This window comes from Myiozetetes cayanensis, unplaced genomic scaffold (genome assembly GCF_022539395.1).
Source record: "Myiozetetes cayanensis isolate MyiCay16 unplaced genomic scaffold, myiCay2020 scf10, whole genome shotgun sequence".
NCBI classification, from domain to species: Eukaryota; Metazoa; Chordata; class Aves; order Passeriformes; family Tyrannidae; genus Myiozetetes; species Myiozetetes cayanensis.
Window position 1 is genome coordinate 1,309,230 of NW_026086605.1, and position 22,440 is coordinate 1,331,669.

At 45.8% G+C, this 22,440-nt stretch overlaps 2 protein-coding genes across 5 annotated transcripts; one reads left to right on the forward strand and one right to left on the reverse strand.

Annotated features, from left to right (window-relative positions):
• The first annotated feature begins 296 nt into the window (after window positions 1-296).
• Window positions 297-15,595, forward strand: DENND10 (DENN domain containing 10). Of its 4 annotated transcripts, XR_007632013.1 has the most exons (10): window positions 2,054-2,115; window positions 2,599-2,795; window positions 3,967-4,046; window positions 4,790-4,938; window positions 5,121-5,232; window positions 5,582-5,682; window positions 6,827-6,934; window positions 7,334-7,428; window positions 8,102-8,338; window positions 15,247-15,595. XR_007632013.1 is itself a non-coding variant. In XM_050339518.1 (9 exons), the coding sequence occupies exons 1-9, from the start codon at window positions 808-810 to the stop codon at window positions 8,276-8,278; spliced, it is 1,035 nt and encodes a 344-aa protein (XP_050195475.1). In that variant the 5' UTR covers window positions 297-807; the 3' UTR covers window positions 8,279-10,464. The 4 variants fall into 4 exon arrangements, 3 of the variants coding, with proteins under 3 accessions (XP_050195475.1, XP_050195486.1, XP_050195462.1); XM_050339518.1 differs by lacking the exons at window positions 2,054-2,115; window positions 15,247-15,595 and adding an exon at window positions 297-823 and having other exon boundaries at window positions 8,102-10,464; XM_050339529.1 differs by lacking the exons at window positions 2,054-2,115; window positions 15,247-15,595 and adding an exon at window positions 1,802-1,819 and having other exon boundaries at window positions 8,102-10,464.
• SFXN4 (sideroflexin 4) lies at window positions 14,010-22,212 on the reverse strand. The gene is made up of 14 exons (XM_050339543.1): window positions 22,125-22,212; window positions 21,965-22,030; window positions 21,243-21,317; window positions 20,875-20,901; window positions 20,721-20,775; window positions 20,215-20,240; window positions 19,431-19,481; window positions 19,280-19,345; window positions 19,126-19,194; window positions 18,711-18,801; window positions 17,705-17,820; window positions 16,754-16,839; window positions 15,576-15,690; window positions 14,010-14,405 (listed from the first exon to the last, which is right to left on the reverse strand). The coding sequence occupies exons 1-14, from the start codon at window positions 22,161-22,163 to the stop codon at window positions 14,328-14,330; spliced, it is 960 nt and encodes a 319-aa protein (XP_050195500.1). The 5' UTR covers window positions 22,164-22,212; the 3' UTR covers window positions 14,010-14,327.
• Between the last annotated feature and the right edge of the window lie 228 nt (window positions 22,213-22,440).

The window sequence follows — 22,440 nt, forward strand, 5'->3', positions numbered from 1 at the left end:
CATGGGGGGATCGGGATCGGGATGGGATTGTGGTCGTGAGGGGATCAGGATCAGGAGGAGGGTCAGGACTGTGATGGGATTGGGACTGGAGCGGGAACAGGACTGGGATAGGATCAGGACCGTGGGGGGATTGGAATGGGATTGTGGTCATGGGGGGATCAGGACTGGGAGGGGAGCAGATCAGAATGGGGGAGGATTGGGACTGGGAGGGGATCAGGACCGTGAAGGGATTGGGATCGGGATGGGATTGTGGTCATGGGGGGATCAGGATCGGGATTGGGATGGGAGGGGATCGGGAGGGGTATTGGGACCGTGAGGCAATCAGGAGGTGAAAGAAAGACACAGCCACTATATGGAAGCTTTAGCTGATGGCACAACATCAATGTGTCCATATAACACTGACACCTTTCCATTTTAGAGTAAAAAAAAGGAAGAAGAAACCTCAATTTTCCTTTTTCAGACTCTGTTCACTTGGAATTTTCTCCATGTCCTGGCATCCTTAGAGATCCAGTGTCCAGTGTTGTACACAGTGTTCTCCATCAGGTCACACTATTGGTTTACATGACAGTATTTTAGTACTGGCTGCTTTAAGCAGAGTCATCACTGAGCTATTTATAGTGCTGAACAGTCTTCATAAAATTAATGAACTGAGTCGTGCTTTTCTTGTCTTCATAAAATTGATTTCAGTGTCTGTCAGGTGTCTGCCAGAGACAACCCCAGGTCCAGGTGGCAGCTTTGCCAGCACCCCCAGCTGCCTGTGCCTGTCCTGAGTCCTTGCAGCCTTCTCTGGGGGGCACCTGAGCTCCGATGGGTGTGCTGCCTGGTATGTACTGATGGGTTAGAGCACCATTTGCCATTGGGGAGCCCATCCCACTTCCTTGTACATCCCTGAAGTTCCTGAAAGCCCTCCAGGCTGGGATCAAGACAATTTTGTGTCAAAGCAGCTTTTATGATCTCGTTCCTCATGTCTCTTCCTACATGGTATCACAGTGTATTAAATGTGTGTGCTTCAACTTTATGACTTTATGAAAATCATATGGCAGGCTGCCCTTTAGTGTGTTCCCCAGGCCTGGCCTCTCTCTCAGAACCGCATGTTTTCTTCAGCAGCTTCTGATGATCTCTGCTTATCCCAGGTATTTTGGAAGTTTCTTCTAATCAGTGGCTGCTCTCTGCCGTGGTATTCCTAGAATCATTTAGGTTAAAAAAGACCTTTAAGACCTTTAAGGACATGGAGTCCAACATTCAGGTACCACTGTTCTTTCAAACTTTAAAATGAGATCATTTCATTCTCAAGTAACCTTGCTGATGCCTGGAGTTACTCAGGAATGGCTTTTCTGCTTCCGTGAGTGTTCCTCACCTCACTAAGCCACCTCTTGGGCACAAGTCAGCCTTCAGCCATGCTGTGTAGAAGCACAGGGAGGCCTGTGTTTTGGGATGCTTAGGGATACAGCTCCTGGCCAGGACTTCAGGAGGCAGCTGCCAGCAGGGCCACCTCCCTTTGTGTAATATTTCCCAGGAACTGTGCCCTGTGGCTTACAGTGTGAGGTTGCAGAAGAGGGGGTTATGGAGGTGATGAGGGGACTGGAGCACCTCACTTTGGGGGAAGGCCGAGGAAGCTGGGCCTGTTCACCCAGGACATTGGGATCTCATCGATGTCTGTCCTACTGAAGGGAGGGGGCAGAGGATGGGGCCAGGCTGTGCTCGGTGGTGCCCAGCGACAGGACAAGGGGCAGCGGGCCGAAACTGGAACACGGGAATACGAGGAGGAATTTCTTTACTGTGCAGGTTACCGAGCACTGGCACGGCCCGCCCAGAGCAGGTGCGGAGTCTCCCTCACTGGAGATGCCCCACATGCTGAGCAGGGAGGTCGGCCCGGAGCAGCCGCAGCGCTGCCTTGCAGCCCGAGCCGTGCCGGGCTTGTGCGGTGCGGGACCGGGGCGGAGGCCGGGGCGGAGCGGGCCAGGCAGGGGCGGAGAGGGCCGGGCGGGGAGGACAGGGCCGGGCGGAGCGGAGAGGGCCGGTCCGGGGCGGAGCAGGCCGGGGCGCGGGCGGAAGGCGGCGGGGCGAAGATGGCAGAGGCGGAGGCGCAGCTGCTGCGGGCCGTGGGGCTCATCGGTGAGGGCCCGCGGGCCGGGGGGCTCGGGGGGCCGGGGCAGAGCCCTGGGGGGTGCCGGGGCTGTGCCGAGCTGCGGGCCCGGGCGGGCGGGCCGTGCCGGCTCCGCCTGTTGCCGCGCTGAGCTCGGCCGGGTGCCGGGAATTCGCGGCTCCCCATCGCTGTGTTGCGACATCAGAAATAGGGGAAAACCGTAAAAAGGCTTGTTCCTCCATCCCTCGCTCACACTGGACGTGTACTCAAACTCCCGGTGCTTCCCTGACCTCGTAAGGCGGGTCAAGAGCGGAAATTTATTAGCATTTCAATAATAAAGCCCGCAGCGGAGATGCTGCCCTAGGGCTTCAGCCGTAGAGGCAGAGCTGGATGTGTAGGGTCAGGGTAAGGTGGAATTTTAATCTGGTTCTAGGAAACAAACCTGATTAACCCATCGATTTACTCCCTTGCTGCTGTTTGGCATTCTCACAGTGAACATCTTTCCACCATAGAAAAAGACACCAACGGAGATGCTTTGTGGGTTTGGTGTTATCCGTCTGTAACAGCTGAGCTGAGGACTCTGTTGCTGCGAAAGTGCTGCCTCACGGATGAGAACAAATTGCTCCATACATTTGTGTTTGGCCAGTACAAAAGGTCCTGGTTCTACATCACGACTGTGGAAGTTCAGGATTCTCCAGCCTTGAAAAAGGTAGGATTTGGTGGGGTTCTTCAGTAGAATGCAGGGCAGATTTCTGCAGAGCTTCCTCTGTTTCCCCATTGAGGGAAACATGAGGAAGAGAAGGGATTCGAGGTGCTGTGTGCTCACAGATGCAGCTTTTATCCAGGTGTCCAACCAGTCCACGTTTCATTTTTTACCAAGATGTGTATTGGATGGAATTGCAGAATGATTGAGATACTCATTACCCAGTTTAGATTCGGTGTGTGAATGTGGTAATGCTCTCTCGTGAAATTATTTCTAGTTAATTTGTATTTCATTGTCAGCAGTTTGTTTCTCTCTGCAAAGTTTGTTTCATTGTGTTAAAAATCTTGTTATTATAGAACTTGATGCTTTTTTTCCCCCTATGTAAAGTTACATAGGTACTTTATTTTCCACTGCATTCATTACTGGAAGACAGCAAATATGCTTGTATCTTCTATCTTTTCCCTGTTATGAAAATCATTAAACTGTTTATTCAGTTGTTCAGTTTTCATATTTCATGCTATGTTGTTAAGCAGAAGGATACTATGGCAATTTTACATGCCCACAACAGAATATTTCTTGCCTCTCCTCACTCCAAGCTTACATCTCCTATGAACCCTTAAGGTGAAAAAAATATAAAATAAAATAAAGTGTCCCAGCACCATCTCTGACAGCAGCAGTGGGAGATGCTGTTTGAGGAGGACATGTGAGCCTGGTCATTGCCTGCAGATTTCCAGTCTCATCCTGTCCCAGCCCACAGTCACTGGATTAAGGAAGTTTAAAGAGTAGTTCTGTTTTTGGCCCTGCTATCTGTGTGGTTTTTTCCAGTCTCTTTCTAAATGTGTTGATGCTCTCTGCCTCCATAGCAACAAATTGTGGAATTTCCCTACCTGCTGTGGGGAAAAATAATGCCTTTCTTTTTTTTGTGGTAATCTGATGAAACGAGAGGAAAGCAGCTCTTGTGGTGTAGGTTAAGCAAAAGACAGTCTGTACTAGAGCTGAGTCACATTACCCGGCCATCCCTGCCCTGAGGAACTCAGAGCTGCTGCTGCTCACTGTTTTATGGTGTTTTTCACTGAAATGCCTTGTCAGTCCTGCAGCAAGGTCAGTAACGTGACAAACAATGCTGGTAGTGGGTCATGAACTGAGCTCTGTGTGTTTCTGTGCCCATCATGCACAGGTCACCCACTTTTCCATCGTCCTGACAGCCAAAGACTTCAACCCAGAGAAATACGCTGCCTTCACGAGGATCCTGTGCAGGTGTGTACAGCTGGGCTGCGCTGCTGCCCAGTGCAGAGTGGGATATTGCCAAAGCTGGGGGGTAAATTTCGTTGTGCTGCCTTTGTTCTATCAACCTGCTGGCAACTCGGTGTGGGTAACATGGAAGATGGGTGGCTGGCAGCTCCAGTGCTGTTCCTGAAGTACCTCGACCTGTAAAATAGGTTATTGCAGTGGAAGACACCTAAAATTGGATGGGATCTGTTGGTGTGTGGTTCCTTTGTGGTGTTTGGGGTTTTTAACGAGTGTCAACGACGTATTTATATTTTTCTTTCATAGTTTAACAAAGAGTACAGAAGAATGTCAAATGATACTCAGATAACTAAAACTAGCTAGTCAAATGGTCTACATGCAATAACAGGAGTTACCATGGTAGTTGCTTTTTCATAAGGCAGGTACCTTTCAAGTCTGCAAAGAATCCTTAGTCTGGAACACACCTACACCTTTGGGGTGTGTTTCTATCTCAGCCAATGTTGGTTCTTTCATAAAATAGGAAACTCAAATAAGGATACAAGGTGGTTTTATACCCTGACAGACAGACATGTATTTGTGTGCTTGTTGGAAGGCTTCTAGTTTAGTATTTAAAACCACAACTGGGTGTCCAAAATTAAGAATTCTTGCCCATAACATTGCTATTTGTGATACTGATTTTTTTTATTTTTCATATCTATACATATATTCATATGTTTGCAGTTTAAATAGCAGGCTCTCTTCTTCTCCCACAGGATCTACCTGAAGCATGGGAGCCCAGTTAAAATGATGGAGAGCTACATTGCAGTGCTCACAAAAGGGATCTGCCAGAGTGAAGAAAACGGATCTTTCCTCAGCAAGGATTTCGATGCTCGGAAGGCTTACCTTGCTGGTTCCATCAAAGGTTATTTACTGCCACGAGCCTCTATTCTGATTTTTTTCCTACAATATAAAATGCCATCCAGTTTTCGTGTGTACTTCAAGTAAAAATGCTAACCAGTGCTGTTATTATTTAGCTTCCTCAAAAAAACAGTGCAATATCAGCACGCATATCTTCTGTACAGTGATTTTCCCCTTTTTTTCTAGATATAGTGTCTCAGTTTGGAATGGAAACAGTAATCCTATATACAGCACTGATGTTAAAGAAGAGAATTGTAGTGTACCATCCTAGAATAGAAGCTATCCAGGAGTTTACCAGGTACTTTGTCGGTTCCTTCCTTCACACCCCTCCCCAGAATCCAAGAAATTTTGAACCTTCATTGAGAGAAAAGCTTGTATTTTAAGGAAGAAAATCTTTCTTAAACCTGTTTATTGAAATTCTACTAAATCCCTCTTAAGGCTTTAGCTGTGTGTTCCTCAGCCCAGAGAAATTTAAGAGTGGAATGAGCAATAAACTCTGCTTGCACTGAGAGCAGGAATCTCTCTGGTTTCTGTATATCCACCCCAGCTGAGACCTAGTCATAACTGTTTATTCTCATGGCATGCATTTCATCCTGTGACACTTCAGTCAGCATAAATAAAAATCTACTGTGTGCCTAATCCCCCAGGACCCTGCCTGCTTTAGTGTGGCATCGACAAGACTGGTCCATTCTTCATTCATACGTGCACCTAAATGAGGAGGAGGTGGAAGCCTTAAAAGCCTGCACAGGTAGTGATAATTTGTTAATCAAAAACACAAAGAAAATTGAATGCTACTTTCTTTTGCTGCAAAGTCTTGCACCAGTGCACTTTGGAGGAAAAAAAGGTTATTTTGCTATTGGTGCTATTTGTTGCTCAAAGTTAAACAGCATCATCTTCTTTAGAAAAGGCAAATCAACTAAACAAGTGTGTGGGAAGATAACTAGTTAATCTGGTGGGTTTGGGTGGATCCACATCAGTCTGTCCCTCATCACAGATGCAAAGCAGCCTTGAGACTTTTTTGATGTTGTGATCTGAAAGTCTTCCTGTTGCACAAAAGCAGCTCACTTTAGATAAACTGCCTTTTTTTCCCCGCTTGTGCCCATCACTTGTAACCGAATCTTTCTGTTGTTCTGTGAGTTCCTACCTCTGAAGTTGCAGGTTTTCATGCTGATCCCAGTGAGGTGTCTGGCTCCCAAGCACAGGTGGACTTTCCTGGGTTTGGTCTGTGTGACACACTGCTGTGTGTGTGCAGGGCCCAGTGCATAATCCAGGAACAGGCCCTTGCTTTATGCAGAGTTTAACATGACGCATCATCAAGAGGGCCATTAAGAGGCTTCTCTAGGCTGAATAATGAGCAACAAGACTACTCATCTTCAGCATTTCTACTGTGTGCTTTTTTCAGCTCTCTGAACACCTTCCACGGAGAAAAAGTGCTCTTAGTTTGCTCACCTGGCTCTCTGTAAATAAGAAAATCTGCTGGGTTTATTCCTCTGTGCCAGTCTAACCCTGACTTTGTGACAAAGGGCTCCAGAGTGGTGATTTTTTTAATGAGAAGGTCCAGTGGCCTTTTCATTTGCAAAAGAGTAATTTTAGTAGCAAGGTAGGAAGAGAGTTTAAAATTCCAAATTGATAACCTCATGATACTGCTTGTAGTGTTAGTGGTTCATTTGTGTTCAAGGCAGTTTTAGAAGCTGATTTGGAAGCTCCTTGGAAATGAAGCATCTCCTGACCATGCTTGTTGAATGACTGATCCTATCAAGAGTGCAACCTCCTGGGTCCAGTGACTGTTGTGTCAAAAACTCTTAGAACAGACTGTAGGACTGTGGTTTTATCTTGGTTTTGGTGTGGTTTTGTTTATGAAGGTCCTAATCTTGCTGAATTCTGCTCTCTAGGTTACATTGCTGGATTTACAGACTCTGAAGTGAACAGCAGACCTGACCTCTACGATGTGTATGTGAATTTGGCAGACAGTGAGATCACTGTTTCCCCTGCAGTAAAAGGTTGGTTGCTGTTTGTGTTTGGGATTTAGAGGCCATTTATTCCCGAGTTTGCAGTGACTGCTGAACCTGGCTGTAGGTCAAGCCCTCTTGATCCTTAAGCTTCTGTCTTTTAGCTTTATTGCAACACTGCTGAAAGTTGGACTTTGAAAAGACACACTTTGCTTCCAACAAATGCACAATTGAGATTTCACAGCATCCATGTTAGACAGTTACATGGAAGAGACTTCCAGCTGGATGCAGATATCTGTTGATATGCCAGGTTACTGCCTTTACCAGTAGATTTTAAATAGTAGGCAGGAAAATACTCCTCAATTTGGCTTGTTATTCAAATGCTTTTCTGGATATCACAGAAAAGCTGATTTTGTGTGACTGTGTGGTGTTGTTTTCTTTCTTACACAGAGGCAATGACAATGGGAAAACTTCACAAGGAAATTGGACAACTAATTGTTCAATCTGCAGAAGATCCAGATAAATCAGACAGCCAAGTCATTAAGGTTAATATTTTAAATCTAGTTAACTTACTTCTATTGCTAAATCTTGGCAGAAGGAGGGTGTAGGAGGAAGATTGTCCCTGAGAATCAGTCAGCCTCTTCTACCCTCTGCCTTGTTAAAAATGAGCATTTTTATTCATCATGCAGGTTTTTAAGGATAACTTACTTGGTTTGTATTATTTGTTGGGTAACTCCATTGCTGAAGAAACTTCAAAAAGTCTGTTTATTTTTAGACTGGTTTCCCAGTTTCATTCCACAAGGCATGGATTTTGCTGAGTGCTTTGTCAATAGTATTGTCAATAACTTGAGAAAGTCCTGCTGAGAGGAGGCTTCTCAGGTCTAAAGCCTGATTTTCAGTGTGATGGCTTCTCTCACTTCTTGCCCTGTCTAATACATTATTAGACATTTCACAGCTGAGTCACTTTAGTCACAGAGCTCAGTAAGGCCAGGAGAGGAGCCTGTGGAGTGGCTGTGCTGCCTTTATCCAGCACTGCACAAGAGCAGGCTGAAGAACTGGTGCAACTTTGCCTCAGAGTAAATGGGAGCTTTATTTTAAATGAACTATTCATTTATCATTATTTCCTTCTTTTCTGTATTGATTTTTTAGTAAGTGTATGTGAAAACATTATCATACCTAATACAACATTCACAGTTGCTTGTTTCTCTGTTCCTCAAGGACATTTCCCTGAAGACAAAAGAAGTCCTGGCTATTTTAGCCTCCCTTACTGAGGTTTCTGATGGCAATGAAAAACCAACCCTTAACTCCGAGGCCCTGAAACAAAAGCGGTTTCCACCAGCTACAGAAAACTTCCTTTTCCATTTAGCAGCTGCTGAACAAATGCTCAGAATCTGATCCTGATGCACTGCAGTGTTATGGACCAGTCCAGAAACGCTGTCTCTGCCATACAGAGAGGTAAACCTGGTATTTTATATGGAAAAATTCAAGGGATAGGAGTGAATGTCATAGTTACTGTGATGCAGAGCATTGGAGCTTGCCTGGGAACACGGAGACATTTTTGGGACATTTTTGGGAACACTCCTGGTGTCATTATCCTCCCCCCACTGTAACTGTGTCCATGTGGCTCCTGTGTTCCGTGCCATGCCGTGAGTGTGTGGGCAGCAGCGTGGGCCTGTGTGTCCAGCTGTGCCAACACCACGCCAGGGGCTCTTTGTCCTGCACATTCCAGAGGCTGGATGGCTCTGACTTGTCTTCCTGGGGCCTGGAACGCGGCTGAGCACCTGTGCTGTAAGAGCAGCCCAGCTTGGACGTGTTGATCTCTGCACAGGGATACACTGAGTGCTCCTCCCGGCCTTCCAGCTGTGTCAGCCTGGCGGGTGCTGCTCTGGCTCCGGATTGCCTGATTCCTGGAAACCCCAAATAAATGGACAAGTTCTCTTCTTTCTACTTGAAAGTGTCTAGGTGGGAAAAAAAAAAAAAAAGGATGTCTGGGAAAATCTGATGTGGTAGCCTTAGTACATAAAGAAAGGGGGATTTTGAAGCTCAGGTGGGAGTTGAGCACCTCTTTTGGACTCTTGCCTTAGAGGTTTTCCCCCCTTTCAGTCCATTCCACACCTCTGATGAGGGATAAGAGTACAGGATTGCTGTGTTTAAAATGGGGCTTCCTAGGGGGTCACAGACAGGTGCTGCTTTACAGCTGGAGTCATTTGAGAAGTTGTTGGGGGTCTCAGCTGAGAAGAGACCTTGCCATTCATTCCTGATCCACGCAAAAAAGTCAGGTGAGTTAAAGTCTCATGGACCAGGAATGTCCCAGGTACCACAGGGAGAGCATCAGCTTCTTGAGCTACTGGAGCTGTAACACTGTCTGATGGCGCTCTGTGTAAACGAAATTGAGATGGAAGCTTTTGAAGTCATGGTGAAAACTGGGAAAGAGTTCAGAGAAAATCTAAAATTCGCCTACTTGTTTGGCTGCACAGCCATAACTGGAGAGGTTTCTTTGTGTTTCACTGAGCAGCCTGAAGCTCACTGCTCTGCGATCTTCTGAGAAGAATTTAGAGTCCTTGGAGGGAAATGCTCTGAGCCAAACAATCTGTGTTTGTTCAGCAATGTCCACGACAAATCAGTCAATTCTGCAGTAGCACTTTGTTATAAGAAAAAAAATAACCTTTTTCCTGGCCTTTGTACAGATGGGCTGTAGCATGTGGGTTTACATAGAGATTTTATACTTATGAATAAAACTTTAGTAACCGATATTTATATTGTTAAATAATGGGATGTTTGCTATTCTGAAACTGGTAGAATTCACCAATAACTATTTACAAGCAATATTGGTTGGAAGAAGGGTTGTCCTTTTGCTATGTATCATATGTTAAGGAAATCTATTTTAGAATGTGATTAAGGAATGTGGCATCTATGTATAAACTGGATAGTTATTACAGTCAGGAAATGAAAGTGCTTCAGAACAATCCCCTATTTTCAGGGGTGTAAAATTCTACTTTAAATACTTAGTCTGAAGTTTAACTTCTGAACACAGTAGCATGTACTTTGGGGTTTTTTTAACTTCTGAGAAAAATATTGCAACTGCCTTTGTTCACCTGCAAGTGCTCTACAGCTTTTTTTTTCCCCATTTGCCCATTAATGTTTTTTTTTTTTAATGGTTGGTTAATATTGCTGCTTCTGTTTTGAGACCTTTAAAACAGTTGGAATAGCAGAACTGCAAAACTATGCTGAAAATTCCATTCAGGACCTACTGAAACTGAAGTCTTTCACCAAGAAAAACCTGGATCTGCTTCAGCCACCTGTCTGACCAACACGGTGTAACTGAGAGGAAATTTGCATCATTTCTTATTAACAAAAAGCCTTAAGGCATATCCAGAGACAACCACAAAAAGCAGAGGAGTTCGGTTGCAAACTAAACATTGAATGCCTGTTTTGCTTTCTGTTCTGGAAACATTTAAGGTGGAAACCTCAGTGTTGTATCAGATCCTCTGATGTTTCTGCAGTGCAGGTGAAATACAGTTTTGCACTTAAGGAACTGGACTCATAGCATGCTTATGCCTATTAAAACATTCTGAACAGTCTACCCTTTAATATATGTAAATTTATTCTTGACTAGTTGTGACCATGGAGTCACAACTGGCATTGAGCTGTAGCTTGGAGTTCTGGTTGGAAATGCACTGCTCCATGTTCTAACACTTATCATCTGCTGAGTTTATTGTCAGCACTGCACAGGATCTATTTCCCTCTCTCAGCTTCAGTGCTTTCAAAGGACTGTCCTAATGCTCTTGCATTTTCTTAATGACTTTTGGCACTGTTTCTTCTCAAAATGGTTTAAAATAAAATAGAAAAATCTGCAAGGTCAGGACAGGGGAAGATTTTGGCTGATTTCTCACTTCCCTTTCCCCAGGCTATGTGTGCAGTTGCTGGTTTTGCAGTCAGATGACATCCTTTCTTCCTCCTAGAAGCAAAGACCATGTAAAATGAAATTTGTAGTTGAATGTTCTCATCTTCCTGCCTTTCTGGTCTCGGTTAAATATAAAATGGTGAATGGTTCCTGGGGCATAACATCACCACTCTGCCTGCAGAAATGGGAGTGAGCAGAGCAGAGGCCTGCAAAGGGGAGCAGGATCAGCACTCAGTGCCTTCAGCTGAGATTTTGCTGAGTGAATTGGGTTACTTGCTGTAATGCTTTCATCCCTTTAATGCTTTCAGTCCCTGCTATGAGCTGCCCTGCCCTGTGTCCCCCACAGGCACGTGTGGGGGAGAATGTTCTGATTGAACAGTGCTTTGTAACCTGCAGAAACTCCACACAGGCCATCTGGCATCCATCTTCAAACTTCTGGCTGCTTCTGCTTTTAACCTGTGACTGCCACTGAAATGGCTGCTGAGGGTTTGTTAACAGTGTGCTGTGAGTTGTCAGTGGGAGCTGCTACATTTCTAGGTAAAAAACAAGCCGTAAAGCTCAGTGTGGGAAGGTCTCAGCTGCCTCTTCCCTAGGGTGAAGGGAGCTGCACCCCCTTCCCTGGACAGCTTCTGGCTGGACCTGAGTCAGGGGCATCTTTGGCCAGGTGAGGTCATTCTCTGTAGCTGCCAAATGCTGTGAGACTCAGGAGGAGACTCCACAGACTGGCAGCAGCCCCTTCCTGGGTGACACTGCAGCACGTGGCGGTGTTTGCTGTCTGAGGGGGAAGGAGCTCTCCCTGCCTGCATCCTTCCTTCCTTCCTCCAGCCCAGGGCCTGTGTGGAAAAGCAGCATGGCTGTGTTACAGGCCTGGGGGTAAAGCAGGGACACAGCTTGGGCTGGGAAAGGCTTGGTGGTTTTTTTGTTGGGTTTTTTTTTTTTTTAAGCAACATTAAAGGGACCTGGAAGCCTCATGGTATATTCCTAAATTGGAAGAAGACAGACAAGCTGAGTAGGTGGGGCACAGCTGGCATATTGTGCTGTACTGAGAGCTGGTTTTCCTTGAAGGCGGAAGCTTCCATCTGTTGTCACTCACCACACCTTAAACTGGTTCCACCACTAATGCACTGTCACTGCACACAAGGGGCAGCACTAAGGCAGGAGACAGACCTGCCTTGGGCTGGTATGTTGTTAATCTGTTCCAGGTGACAAAGGAGGTTTCCTGCAGTCGCTGACTCTCCTCCCATCAAACATGATGCTTTGGTGCTTGTCCCAGTCTTGTCCCCCTCACCTGTACCTCTGGACTCTCAGAAGGCTGGTCCTGCCACTTCCAGTCTCAGTGACTTTAGTTCCAGACTGAGGATGCTGGGGCCTTTTCAGGGTATTTTCCCTGCCCTGACTTGGGAAGCAGCTGAATCACCCAGGCTGACAATTTAAATGGCAGGCCCTGCCCTTCTCCTCTGGAAAATTCTGGTTAGGGCAACAGAAACATTTATGAGAAGGGGGGGGAAGAGGTATTTAATAATCCTGAGGGAGTTGTGTTTAATATGGCAAATTTCAGCTCAAGTATTCAGCAAGAAGCTGGTAGGGTCTGAGAATGGGCAGCTGTAATAACAGACACCATCACCAGACCTATTCCAGAAGCCTTACTCACAGAGCTGTAATGACATCAATTTGCTTAAAACATCCAAGTGTGGTGCCAGTGAATTTATAGCTTGTCTAGTTACCATGACGACTCAAAGGTCACCAATATATTATCTGCTATTTGTTGGCTTTGCTCTACTGTTAGGTTTTGGGCTTTTTCCCTTGTTCCCACTGTGGTTCATGTAACTAGCATTTACTCTAGCCATTCTTAAGTTTAAAAAAAGAGTGGGGAGAGGTGCAGGTCTTCATTGTAGTGCTAATAATGTGTACTGAGAGTGGAATTAGACCCCACCTGCATTTACCTTTGGTACGTGACTGAAATAGGATTAATAGAGAAACAGGGTTTTAGAGAATTTGACTGTAGGATTTTGGCTGTGCCTCCACTATTAAAAGTTTGGAAGGAGACAAAAAAAATTCACTGGGACAGGCAACCTGAGGCTTAAACCTGTTCCACTTGACCCTGTGGTACCTAAAGGGCAGGGCCAGCCTCCTCCCCAGCATCCTCCCAGCTGCCCCTGCAGAGTGCAGGAGTGCCCTTTACCTTTAACAAAATCACTGCAATCCTCCAGTGCAGGAGTGCAAACTCTCTGACACTTAGGTTGGGTGACTTGCAGGCAGTATCCATCTGGTCTTGCTGGAACAGCTTCACAGCACGCTCCCCTCACGTTCCAGGTCCTTAGGATGCGCTGCTCCTGTCCTTCCCCTTGCCTGACCTTCCCTGCAGTAAGTTGTTAGAGGAAGGCTCAAAAACAGGCAGAACTCAAACAAGAAACGAAACTCAACCCCCAACTTCCTGCTTTTGTTCAGTGCCAAAAGCACAGCAGGAATCCTTTTCCTGCAGGAGACCAGGCCTGCTGGTTTTCCTTACTTTGTTCAGTGCTGCTGCCTTTCCTGTAGGACAGACTGGATTGGGAAACCATTGGTTCCCTCACACTGAGAAGAACTCCAACCCCCCAGCAACAGGAGAGCAGTGACCTGTGCACTGCACCCCAAGGGGTTCACACCTGGTACTGTCAGCTCTTCCTGCAGCTCTTCCCAGACAGCTGTGGGCCCCTGAATAATTCTGTAGGATCAGCAAAACCTGTCACTGCAATGATCACCAGGGTAACCCTTATGCCACATATCAAAACAGCTTTCCTTTGTTTGGGTGAACACCGTCAACCTGCAAAACTGGGAATTCCTCATTGTCCACAAGGGATTTCCCAAGGGCTTCAGTGTAAAAAAAACCAAGTTGTAAAGCTCAAGGGGCATCAGGCCCCACAACTCCTTCAAGGATGTCGAGAAAGCCAGGAATCAATTGGTAGTCAAGTTTGACACCCATTTCCTGAACACTTCTTAAACAACTAAATTTAGCCAATATTATCTTGCCATCAGGGTGGCTTTGCCTTAGGACCACTTTAAGGGCTGCCTCACTCACCTCTCAACCTCGAAATGAGTGTTGTTAAATACACTGAAACACACAAAGTGTTCTGAGAAGAGCCAGCTTGACTTTACCCAAAGCAGTGATGTTCAAGCCTTCCCCAGCTGTGTTCCTGGAAAGCAACGTGCCAAACCCTGCAGCAGCAACGGGACAAACTCGTGTACTCAACAGTCTTTTAATTAAGGACTCAATCAGCTGAGGAGGCACAGAACACAGGTTGTGACAAACACTGTGTTGTGCTGCTTTCTGGTACAAATGCCACTTCCAGCATCAAGTGATGTGTGTGTCTGTGCCCCTGGGACGGGGCTTGCAGAGCCCTGCTGCCAAGCTGTGCCTCCTTGCAGGCCACACCATCACACACCAAATTGGTACAGGGGCCACCACAGCTTCACTGTTCAGTCCCAAATGCCAGTGGGATTTGTTGGTGCATCCACCATTCATTTCAGCCAGAGCCCACGCTGATAAAGGAAAGCCAGTCTCTAAATGCCCCTGTTGTAGAACAGCTCTGTTTCTTCCGTCGATGACAGGATCTCCGGCTCCAGGTCTGCTCTCTTTATCTGCAATGTGCAGGAAAAGGGAATCAGCACCACCACAGCCTGCTAAACACATGTTAAGTATTTGTTAAGCCCTTGTTACTGCGTTGCACCTTGCACCAATTCAGTATCTGGGACTTGGGGCTCTTTGTTTATTTGAGGGATTTTGTCGTCGTTGTTGTCTTGGGGCTTTTTTCATTTTTTTTTTTTTTTGCTTCTCCAACATTTCCTACATGTGCACACATAAGGGAAAACATACCTTTTATTTACAAATAGTGACATTATCTCCACTTACTATAGAATCATGGAATCATTTATGTTGGAAGAGACCTTTAGGATCACCCAGTCCAGCCATAAATATATTTGGGTGACACCCAGAAGAACTTCTGCTGTGCCCCAAGGGAACCAACCAACCAATACTCTCAGTACATCATTTCTCACAAGCCCTCTCATTCATGTTCTGCTTACCCTTACTGCCATAAGAAATTAAGAAATCTTAAAAAAGGAATTTCAATGCCAGAAAGTTTAGGCAAATAAAAGAAACCTGTGAAAATTGCAAGGGCCCACTCTTTGATTTTCTGAGAATATTCACACAGTGCTGATAAGAGGGAGGAAACAAATGCAGAAAGGAAGGCCAGGCTCCTCTCTCATTTGCCCTTCTCCAGACCCCAAGGTTCAAGGGCTACATCCTCCATGTAAAACCTGCCAGGAGGGCATTCTTTCTCAGGGAACAGATTACTCTTCCCATTTGAGCATGGCAGAGTGAAGAGACGTCACCTGTAAGTTAATTTACCTCTCCAGTGAGTTCATACTGACTCTGCATGAAAGAAAAAATTCTCATCTACATCCTTCCTTCCTCCTGCAGGGCTGAACACAGTGCTGGAAGAGCCTTGGCTTAAATCCTCAAGACAGTCCTCCTGACCTTGCCTGCTTCAGACTGTTGTGAAAGTCTGAAAAATCTACATTGAAAAGTGTAAATATAAACAACACACAATGCAACTCAGACCTCGAAGGTCCTGGGAGCCTCTGCCTAGCACGTGGGCCTTCCCAGCAGCCTTCCCACTGCCCATTTCAGATGTACCACATTCATCCGGGAGTTTTTCTCGTACGTGGCCCTCAGGCTGCTGGCCACGGCTCTGGGAGGACTATTTAATACCACAATAATCCTAAATCAATTCCTAGGAAAGGACTTACCTCCCCACACTGTGAGAACATGCTAAGTGAGACTGGCACCATCCCTGCTAGGACTGATGTAATCAGAAACATTCTCACTGCAGCCAGAGCACGAGGATTTTTCACCAGCTTTGCTCTGTCCAAGACATTGAAACGGTATGTCAGTTTGGGCTTGAAAAATGATCTGACAGTGCCACAAAGAGCATTAGCCACTATTTTACTGGTTGAAATTGCACTGAAAGTAGTAATAACCCATGCTTATGGATCCTAGAGGTGTTTCCTTACTTCATATCCTATGTTCTTATTCCCAACTCCCTGTGCTTTCCCTTTGTGTTGTATTTGGCTGCAGCATTTTCCAAGCCCAGATTGTCAAGATTAAGAAACAAGCATGACCAAAGTGAAGAAAAGGAGAGAAGGTGCATTAGTGCTTTCAAGTGTCTCGGTCCTTTGATTAAGAATTTTCTCTCATTGCCCTCTTTCCTTTCACATTTAGCTCCTCTGGGCAATCCTACTTTGCTTTGTGCAAAAATTTATTACCTGAAATATATTTAAAATTTTATCTTACATCTCTATTTATGTCTTTTGCTAACAGGAGATCCCCTTAAGGTCAAAAAGGGGGATAGGGAATCAATTCAGGCAACACCAAAGTATATGACATAGATGATCCCCACCTGTACTATTTACACCACAGAGCTTATCCCAACCAAAAGCTCATGGCAGGCTGAGAAACTTCTCAGAGAGCATACAATGTATTCTTCTTGGGATACAGGGGTTTAAAATGTTGCAAAAGCAAGAACGTGTTCTACAAGGTATGGAAAATAATTTGAAAATTGGGATCCAGCTTTAGCTCCAAAATGCAAGTGCCACATTACCTCTTTAAAAACACAAATCTAAGCCAAGTGCTGGGAACAGCCTTAACTCAGACACTTGGGACTCAAATCAAGGTAGGGAATGTAGGTGCCTGCCAGGAGAGCACAAACACCTTCCCTGCAGGGGAGCAGAGAGGAAAGCCTCACAGGCTGGCACCACCTCCTGCAAACCCTCAAAGCACTGATGCAAACACAACCAGACTCACTGATCTAAAAGAATCACAGTAGCTGAACAGGTGATTTCCCAGGTAATCCCAGGGCATACAGTAATACTGCAAACCCAAGCAAAAAGTGAGCAGGCACCCCCAGCCCCTCTGCAGAGCCTCTTACCTTTGCACTAAGTGCACAAGCGCTTCTGGCAGCAGGAATGTTGTCCCAAACAAGACTGCCCTGGACACTGCTGTTTCCCTAACAGCCTGCAGGGAGAGAGAAAAACAAATACTGGTAAAGCAGTGCTCTGTGCAGCTCCAAACACTGCCTGCTTCTGGGAGCACTTTTTATCTAATACCTTGGAGCTCCAAGCAACAGGGATTGCTTGGATTTATCCCCAGTGAGGGATAAAAACATTTATTAGAGGAATTCTTCCTTGAATGGAAACTAAGGGGCAAATACTCCACTTATGACTAAGAAACACCTTAAAAGGCAGGTGAAACTGTTGATGCCATAATGAGTTTTCTTGCCATGATAATAATTTTGCTGAGACTTGCTTTTTTTAAGTTATGCTGAACTTCATACAATTGGTTAAACCTTCTGGGCATCCTAACTAGCCTGTGTCAGACCTGAAGTTCTCTCTCCAGCTGTCCACAAATATTTATGCTCATGCTGTTGTTTCCTCCCCCCTGGAAAGCAGCACAGAAAAGGAGGGGCACTGATAGCATCTAAAACGAGTCTCCTTGCTCTAATTCCTGTGCCAAACTACAGCCAGTGGATGCTGATGAGCAAAGCAAGGAGCAAATACAGAGTCAACAGCTGCAGCCCAAGGATAAAATGCAGTATCATGCTGTAGATCAGAGGGCAGCTTTTATTCCCACTGTAGAAGGTGCACATGGTGTGCACAATACAGAGCGTTTCTCTGAGGTGTCCCATCACAAGAAGGTCCAAGAGTCTTTTCTTCTGAGGTGACCAGGGAAAGCAAAAGACCTAGTCCATGCCTGCCCAAAGACTCAGCACCTGACCTGGGATTCCTCATTTCAATATATCCAACTCCATCTACTCTCAGCACCACATTCCCTTCTCAGCAGGGAATGGAAGCCAAGCCCAGGGAGCCCTGCACGCCCTTACCTTCTCCCCAGCATTGCGTGACACTCCTACAACCTTGCCAGTCCTGTCCATCACTTCTATTCCATGCTCAAATTCCAGGCTTCTCACCACTGCTGCAGTGAATGCACTCGTCAGACCTGCAGGGTTACAGAGGGCTGTGCTTTAAAAGATCCAGAAGGACTTTCTTGATAGTAACATTCATAATTAAGTGCATTTTACATTTCCAGCTCAACTGTTCACAACTGAATACCCTGGTAGCTTAAGAGACTGCCCAATAAAACTCTACTGGGGATCTTAATCTTTGTCTCAGAAGCTCGAGCGAGATTGTAAGGCCCCAAACCTAGAAGGTGCTTTGTCACCATGGACACAGAGCTTTAAGCACTGCCATCCAGCTCAAATCACGAGTCCCCTGCATGGAGGGATTTCTGTTGTGGTCAGATTTTGTCCTGGGCAGCACAAAATCCAGGACAGAAGAAAAGACAGGCTCTAAGTAAAGGCTGCATCCCTGAAGTGAAAGGGAGGGTGCCAGGGGAACACTGGCTCTAACATGCTCCAAGGCTCTTGTCTGCCCAGCTGGGTCTCTCCCCAGGTGGCAGAGCTTCAGCCAGAGCCTGGATGAGAATGTTTCAGTCTCCTCCACACCCAGGATTACAAGGGACTGAAAATATCTACCCAATCACTGGAAACACAAGACTAAATCACCAGCACTCATAAAGGCTCTATCAAATGGGAGTCAATAATCTAGTTGATTTGCTTCTCTCTCTTTTCTAGACCAAGGTCTAGGCACATCAGAGCAAACTGACCTTGCTGACCACTCTCAGTGGACATCTCATATAAACTTGGAATAGAGGAGATGACATGTTTTAATTTTCCCAATTTCCCCCAAGAAAGGCCCAAAAGTTCTTTAATATCAACAGAAACATAATTAATGACATCAAAATGTTAAACCTGGGCAAGAAAACTCTACAGTCAGGTGGGCAAATGGCTCTCACACCAACTGCACGATGCACAGTGTCTTTCTACTCACCAAGCAGAGGAGCAGGTAGAAGTTTTTTGACGATTAGTTGTGTCAATGGACTCTTCAGCGTGTAGCGATTCATGAAAATAAGAGGGAGAGCCTGAGGCAAAGGGAGGAAACAGGAGCTTTACTAAAAATGTGCAGCATTTCAGTATGTGCAACAGGTCAGGAAAATAAATCTGTGACTTAGTACATAGTTACCACCTATGAAAATAAACAAATGCCTTGGTTTAACATTCTGACAAAATATACATGTTCTCTAGTTACTGAAAGTGCTTGCAATCACTGTTTAGATAAGAATACAAAATATTATAATAAAAAGCGCATTAAACATTATTACGTAGAGGACAGCAGTGTGATTACCCCAGTGCCTACTCCTTGTCAGGAGAGCTTATTAGGGAAGAGTCATTGAGCAAATACACACCCCAACACAGGCTGCATAGGAGATGGCTCCCAAGCCATAGAACATCTGCTTCTGCTGAAGTGAGTACTCCTGAGGAGGGCAGAAGAAACACACTGCGTAAGTACAGCTGCAAAGCACTGGCAAATCAAGTTCAAACCCAAAAACTGACACGTACTTCAGCCTTTGGGGTGCCATTTCCATTCAACAGGGTGAATGCTGTGGTATATGAGTGAAACATGAACTGCAGAAACAAGAGAGAACAAGGAACAATTAATTCAGCATTGAGAACAGGAGACCCATAAAAGTAGAAAAAAAGAGGCAATTACCTGGAAAAAAAAAGCTGACTTTGCCTGGTGCTGAAGAGATGAAACAATGACCTAAGAGGAAAACCCCACAAGAAAATTAGGTTTGATGAACGTAGAAGGTTTTGGTGCAGAAGCAGCAGGGGAAGTGCTGTGGTACTACTGGCAGCAGTGTCAAAGGCTTCACTCAGTGCCCAGCGTCATTTGCTTCGATTCTAGGCTACGTTTTCTTGATACAGAAGTGAAATGCTCAGTTTTTCTATCTAATATAAACCACAGAAACCTATGTAAAACACACAGTTGTTAAAACACCCTGTGTAAGAATATTTGAGCAAGATCCCTCTTACCCAAACTAAAAAACGCATCTGTACCTCTGAAGCTTAAATAGATGCAAATAAAATAACTCAGGTAATAAAAGTGGAGTTAAAAACCTGAATGAGAAAGGGTCAGCTTGGTTTTGGTGGGACTATAAATACTAGACCTAACTGCTCTATGATGAAAGATTTTAGCAGTTATTTTCCAACTCCTTCTCAAATTCAGGCAATAAATAAGAACTTCAGTATTGAGTAAGAGGAAAGCAGAGAATCTCCAAAGCCTCAGAGCGGCATCAGTAATCAATTCAATATTAGTGGATGAACTGTCTTTATTATTAGTACCACCACCGAATCCAATCACATCTATGAAGGAGCATTAAGCTGTAAACATCATAAAGAAGTATTTCTACCTTCTACTCCCTCCCTCCAACCCCTGGCTATGGAAAAAAACAAGCCCTGCCAGATGCACACTGACATCTGTCATGGTTACTCACCCACGGGAGAGCCATGGGCGCGAAAGCTAAAAATTAAAAAAAAAAAAAGAAACAAAGAAAACTTTATTTCAGTAAAAATAACTGCTGTGAGTCCAGATGGATGGTCTTGAGCACAAAATTCTCCTCTCTAGTTTCAGCTCCAAGCACATTTTATCTGCCCCCACAGCAAGCAAAGTCATCAAGCAGCCACATCCATCAAAGGAAAACTTAGTTTATAGTAGACTTTTACATGTGGAGGGGTTTGGGAACTCACTCCTGACAAGAAACAGAGAGTGGTCAGACTATTTCCCTCTAGGTGAGCAGATAAACCATGAGAAAAATTCCTCAAGAGGAACACAGGAACAAATAAATCTTTCACAGATATGACAATTAAAAGCCTGCAGGTAAAAGTCTACTTGCTTTTCCGTATGGAGAAGAGTATCTCTGCAGTATCACAGTATTCACTACAAGCTATTCCCCCTTGATGCTTCAGTCACATACACAAAACTTCATTTAAGGGAATTTACCTGGAGGCCTAAACAAAATGGGAATTACGTTGTTTGTATCAGGATGTACACTGGACTTAAAAAAAAAAAAAAGAAAAGAAAAGAAAAGCAAATTAGAACCCCTTTGCCACATTTGAATAAGGAAAAATAATGTCTAAATATTTTGTAAACTTACCAGGCTTAGCAAGAAGGCTTGTCTTGTCTAAACAATTTGAAAATTCGGTTAGTAATCAAATTTTAGAAGAGGCTGCATAAAAACTTTTTTTCTACATTTATCTCTTTTTCTAATAACTTGCTTTTATATGAAGTGCTGTGCATTGATATATTTAATTATTTTTTACATAAAATTTATTCTATATATTACTCATTGTTGAATATAAGATACTCACACCCCATGTGCTGTGCACCAAAGCACACACTATGGCAGAACAGAAGGTTAATTTAAAAAAGTTAAGCTAGTAGGTATTCTAAAACAAAAACCATTTTAAATAGGGCTAAAAATCTAAGCACTTGTGTCAAGACTTTAACTGCACTCCAAAATACCTGACTATTGCGTAGGGGCTCACTTAGGGTCTTCTCATTGGTTTGTATTAATAACCTGGCTCTTTTTATTTCATCCTGCATTTGAGAGAAAAATCAAAGCAAAACAAAAAAAAAGCCACTCAGATTTCAATATTCTGAAGTGCAATAAATCAGTTACAAAACACCACGGGTCCTCCACAGCCACCCCGGGCGCTCCCCCGTCCTTGGGGGTTTCCTGGTGCTTAGCTGGGATAATTCAAGCTGCTGGCTCCGAGCAGAGCAGCTGAGATGGCTGTGTCCAGAAATGCCCCTGGGTTGATGCACTTAGAATAGAAACGCACACATGACTGTTTCTATTAATCATAGGATGGTTCGGGCTGGGAGGGACCTTAAAGCCCACCCTGTCCCACCCCCTGCCACGGGCAGGGACACCTCCCACTATCCCAGGTCGCTCCAAGCCCCGTCCAGCCTGGCCTTGGACACTTCCAGGGATCCGGGGGCAGCCACAGCTTCTCTGGGCACCCTGTGCCAGGGCCTGCCCACCCTCACAGGGAGGAATCCCTTCCCAACATCCCACCCGACCCTGCCCTTGAAGCCGCTCCCCCCTCGCCCTGTCACTCCGTGCCCTTGTCCAAAATCCCTCTCCAGGTGCCCCGCAGCCCCTCCACGCCCCGGAACATTCCCTTTTCTCGTCACTTCATTCTCCCCGATCCCCCCTCACGCCCCCACCCGGGGGCACTCACCGACGACCTGAGGAGCAGCAGCGGATCCAAGACGTCCGCCCACAGCAGGAACCTCCGGGGGAAAGACTGAGGGAGAGACACGGTGTGGGGGGGAAACACGGGGCGCTGTTTAGACACAGCCCTGCCCTTCCACCGCCCTCACCGCTGCCCCCATCCCCACCTGCCCCTCAGCCCTCCACAGCCTCAGGTTGGCGTCCATGGCGCCGGAAAGGCGGGTCGGGCCGCTCCGCCCGCCGCTCGCTCCGTTCGCCTTCGCCGAGCGACGTGCCGCGGTCCGGGCCCCGAGCAAAGCTCGGGGCCCGGACCGCGGCGCGGCGGCTCGGCGGGTGGAAATGTGTGGCTCTTCTGCTCCCAATCCAGAGGTTTCCCCTCAGGGAGCCCTCCGCCATGCGCTGGGGTGAGCGAGGCGGCAGGGGGGGGGGGTCTTCCCTTGACCGCCTCCCCTGGGCAGCCCCATTCCGGCGCCTTGATTTCTG